The following is a 4084-nucleotide window of genomic DNA, read 5'->3' as shown; positions in this document are numbered from 1 at the left end:
TCTCCGCCCGCCCCTCCCTCTCCCGCTTCCTCCTCTGGAACCGCACCCTCTCCAAATCCCAAACCCTAGCTTCCAACCTCCAGAACTTCCACCCCGAGCTGACCTTCGAGGTCGCCAGGGACCTTGATGAAACCGTCGAGATTGCTGATGTCATCACCTGCTCCACGGGCTCAGAGAGGCCGCTGGTAAGAGGGGAGTTGATCAAGAAGGGGGTGCATATGAATCTGATAGGGTCGTATATGAGGGAGATGAGGGAGTGTGATGAGGTGGTGGTGAGACGAGGGGGGTGTTTGTGGACACAAAGGCTGTGATTGAGGAGGCAAGCGGTAGTTGCTGGATGTCGAGGAGGAGTGACTGTGGTGAGGCAGCTGGCTGCAGGTGGGTGCGGGGGGGGTGGAGGTAGTGAGCGAGGAGGGAGGAGGAGGTGATGGTGTTTAAGTCGGTGAGGGTCGGGGTTCTCGACCTGCTGGCCGCGCAGCTGGCTTATGAGAGTTACATGAAAGGTATTGTTACAGTTAGAATACTTTGCTTTTAAATGTCCATGCTCATTTTGGTGGGGTGTGTTGAATTTCCATGAATTAGGTTGGTGTTGGATTGATAATTTATACTGATGGCGCCTATGAGGAATTTCATGTTCAGGATTATTAGTCGCGTATGTTGAATGTGCTTTAAGTGGACTTGTGAAATTGACAGAGATTTATATGTTTACCCTTTCTAATACTAAACCCATTTTTAGTTTAGTGATTTAGTCACAAAAGACATCATGTAGTGCAAGTTTGTTTACTTCCTTTTTTGTTGTAGTCGTATCTTTAATTTTTACGAATAACAATACTATAGCTGGTATTTTTTAGATTTTAGGCTATTAGTACTTGAATTAGTTTAATACATAGCTTGGATTGTGACATTATCACCCTTTTTTTGGGTTATTTGTTTGTAGATATGTGGCTAATTTATTGAATGAGAGGCAGAAGTTGGCTCCCTTTATTCACGTTTTCCCATTATGTGCTAGGCTTCTCAATCAAGGTATGAGAGGTTTTGATCAATATTTCAAATATTTTTTATTTGATTATATTGCTGTTAGAAAAGAAATTAGATTCAATTATAGTGATAATAGAGAGAATTTTGTGGAATTAGCTTTGGGCATAATTATTATTGGATTTTGGGTTTGTTTGTAATGCATTAATAGCCTTATAGCAATTTTATGTAAACCCAATAACAATTGGGAGATAACTAAAAAATGAAGTCAATAAATTGAACCAAACCATTGATTGTTCGGTCGCATGAAGTCGATAACTTCAATTGTGGAAGATATGATTGTGCCTATAAAGGTCTTATGTTTTATTGAATGTTTTAGTAGGAATCAGTACCACGTGAATTTCCTATTGTAATGAATATTTGACATATAAAATTCTATTCAGAAATTGTTCGAGTATGTAAAACTCTGATAATTTATGAATAATATAATTAATGTGTGATAAATTATGATATGTGGATATTTAGTATGATAAATATCATTTAATGGTATATGAGTATAATACCATGTGATTTGAGTATGAACGAGTTCATACATGAGAGAGAAAAGAGTTGAAACATGCAAAAATGGCCAAACATATGGAAACTGAAAATGTCCGGTCCGGTCGACCGCAGCCTGGTCGACCGCAACGGTCAATCGCGATACCTGCAGTCTGTTTTTCTCCTGTTTTGAGTTAGTTTCGGATTTCTAAACCCATATCTATTTTCCCCTGATATATATATATATATATATCTAACACATTTTCCTACAACCCCAGGCGAGTATCATCTCTGCTAATCTCCCTCCTAGTTTTCAAAACATTTTTAAAGAGTTTTAAACATGTTTTGTAGAGCCTAAATGACTAGTTTATGAATAAAATCAACTTCTTTTGTATTATATGTCAAGAGACTAGGTCTTTCTATGCTAAAAAGGTTGAGAACGATTCTTACAGAAGTATTTAAGACCTGAAGATGATTTTAAAACATGGTTAATCTAAAGAAAGAAGTTTGATTCGTTGTTTTGAGCTTTTATGCATGTTTTAAGGTTTTGAAAAAAAATTTAATACATAAAATCTTGTTTATAATTGTTGTGTTTGCATACAAGTTTCATGAAGATTTAATCATGTTTGAATCATAAAAACACGACGTGAGCATGACATACACAAAAAAATTAAGAATCTGGAATCAAGGTTCACGGTCAACCGCTACGGTCGACCGCGTGCAGGACAGAGATCTGGGTAGTCTCTGGAGCCCGTCGTGGTCGATCTCCACGATCGACCGCCAGTTTGTTTTGGCTGTGCATGTTTATAAGGGTTGGATTCGGTTTGTCGAGCAAATCTCTCGACCTTATGATGATAGACTATGATGTTAATGAATGTTAAACACCTGGGATGATGGTGAACTTCAGATGAGGACACGCACACCGAGATTTGTGCATGTATACTAGATTGTTTTAGATTGACACACTTTCAACATATGCTAGATTGTGTTAGATTGACACACTTTTGACATGAGTTAATTTGATAAACACATATGAATAATGTTGTTCTATACGTATCCGAAAATAGGGAGACGAAACCTATTTGCCGCAGAACGATTGAGTAAGAGTATTACAAAAGTATCGTTATTACACGTATCCAGAATAAGGAGATAGTAAAACCTATTGCCGCAGAGCGATTGAGTAAGAGCATTACAAGAGTATCGCTATAGAAAATGATGATGCACACATAGATAATTAATCAGTTGTAAGCTTTACTTTCATGATAGATTGCCCATGAGTAGGGTATTTCCTTTGAGATTTTGATACACCCGTTATGAACGACAGATATTTTTTGTTTTAGCAATTGTTGATATCCTCTTATGTTAGAGCAGATCACTCGGACGTAGTTTGAGATGAGATGATTATTCTTTATGTTGGAGATTGGGGTTTTTATCATTGGTTATTTGTTTTTCATTTATAGAGAGTTATATGAATGATTTGATATATGTATGTACTGACTCTATTTTCTATATACTCCTACCCCTTCCCCTGGGGAGAGGTAGTGATGATCTCGCTAGCGCTTTGACGCTCATTGTTTCCCCTCTTTCAGGCAGCGAGTCCGGTGCACGGAAAGTCGCAGGTTGATGGGACATCTTAGTTGTCCGTTTAGCTATTTATTATATTTTGTAGTTATTACAGAACTCCACATGTGGTTGATTATTTTCAGACTCTAGATTGGTATTTTATTTCATAGAGTTGAGAGCTATTGTGAGACTTGGTTTATTTGACTCATCGTATTTGAGATTCAGTTCAGACTCAGTGAAATATCTACTTCATTCTAGTTGGGCTCATTATTAATATTTCTTATGCTTCTTCTGTGTATATTTTCAGTGTTGTTCGATTTCGATTATTTACCTGTCTGTACCTTCATCTATTTATTGTTTCCACTAGAGAGATAGTGATTGTGATGGTAAAACATGTCTTTCTTATGCTTCTTCTGTGTATATTTTCAGTGTTGTTCGATTTTGATTATTTACCTATTTGTACCTTCATCTATATATTATTTTCACTAGAGAGATAGTGATTGTGATGGTGAAACATGTCGTAGCATGGAGTTGGTGCTTGACAGGTTTGACAATCCGGGTTTTACCTTGGACTGCAGCTTTGTGTGAATCCTGGGGCGTCACAGTTGGTATCAGAGCTCTAGCTCCAATATCCTTAGGATCATTATTGTGTCATATTATGGAGTTTAGGATAGAGTTTCCTAGGGATAATGTATACAGTCCGCTAGGAATCCTTAGCATGAGTGAGGACGTACTATATATGTACGCGAAAAATCTAATATTTTTTTATGATGATCTATTTGCTTTGAATAATAAAGCATGATATGAGATATATGTGATACGATTTACTTATTGGTATATGTTATATTCTTCAGATGGGGAGCCGGAGCCACAGCAGGCTCCGCAGTACCTAGTGGATCTCATAGCACCATTGGCAGCTTGTATGATGGCTATTGAAGAGCAGTTAGCAGCTCAGGTTTGTCAAGAGCCTTCCGTTCATGAAGAGGCACCCGTTCAGGAGTCATCTATT

General features: G+C 37.8%; 1 protein-coding gene across 1 annotated transcript in view; it reads left to right on the top strand.

Annotated features, from left to right (window-relative positions):
* The window catches only part of LOC109847737 (delta(1)-pyrroline-2-carboxylate reductase-like), a gene marked incomplete at its 5' end in the record, with an annotated part of 8297 nt that continues 4215 nt past the window's right edge, over window positions 3-4084 (top strand). Inside the window, 4 exon segments of the mRNA XM_020416968.1 lie at window positions 3-282; window positions 285-378; window positions 412-503; window positions 3930-4030. Of these exon segments, the coding sequence (XP_020272557.1) occupies window positions 3-282; window positions 285-378; window positions 412-503; window positions 3930-4030 (567 nt within the window).

This window comes from Asparagus officinalis, chromosome 7 (assembly GCF_001876935.1).
Source record: "Asparagus officinalis chromosome 7, Aspof.V1, whole genome shotgun sequence".
In the NCBI taxonomy this organism is placed as follows: domain Eukaryota; kingdom Viridiplantae; phylum Streptophyta; class Magnoliopsida; order Asparagales; family Asparagaceae; genus Asparagus; species Asparagus officinalis.
The sequence above is the reverse complement of the archived record's forward strand: the minus strand, read 5'-3'. Positions and strand labels throughout refer to the sequence as shown.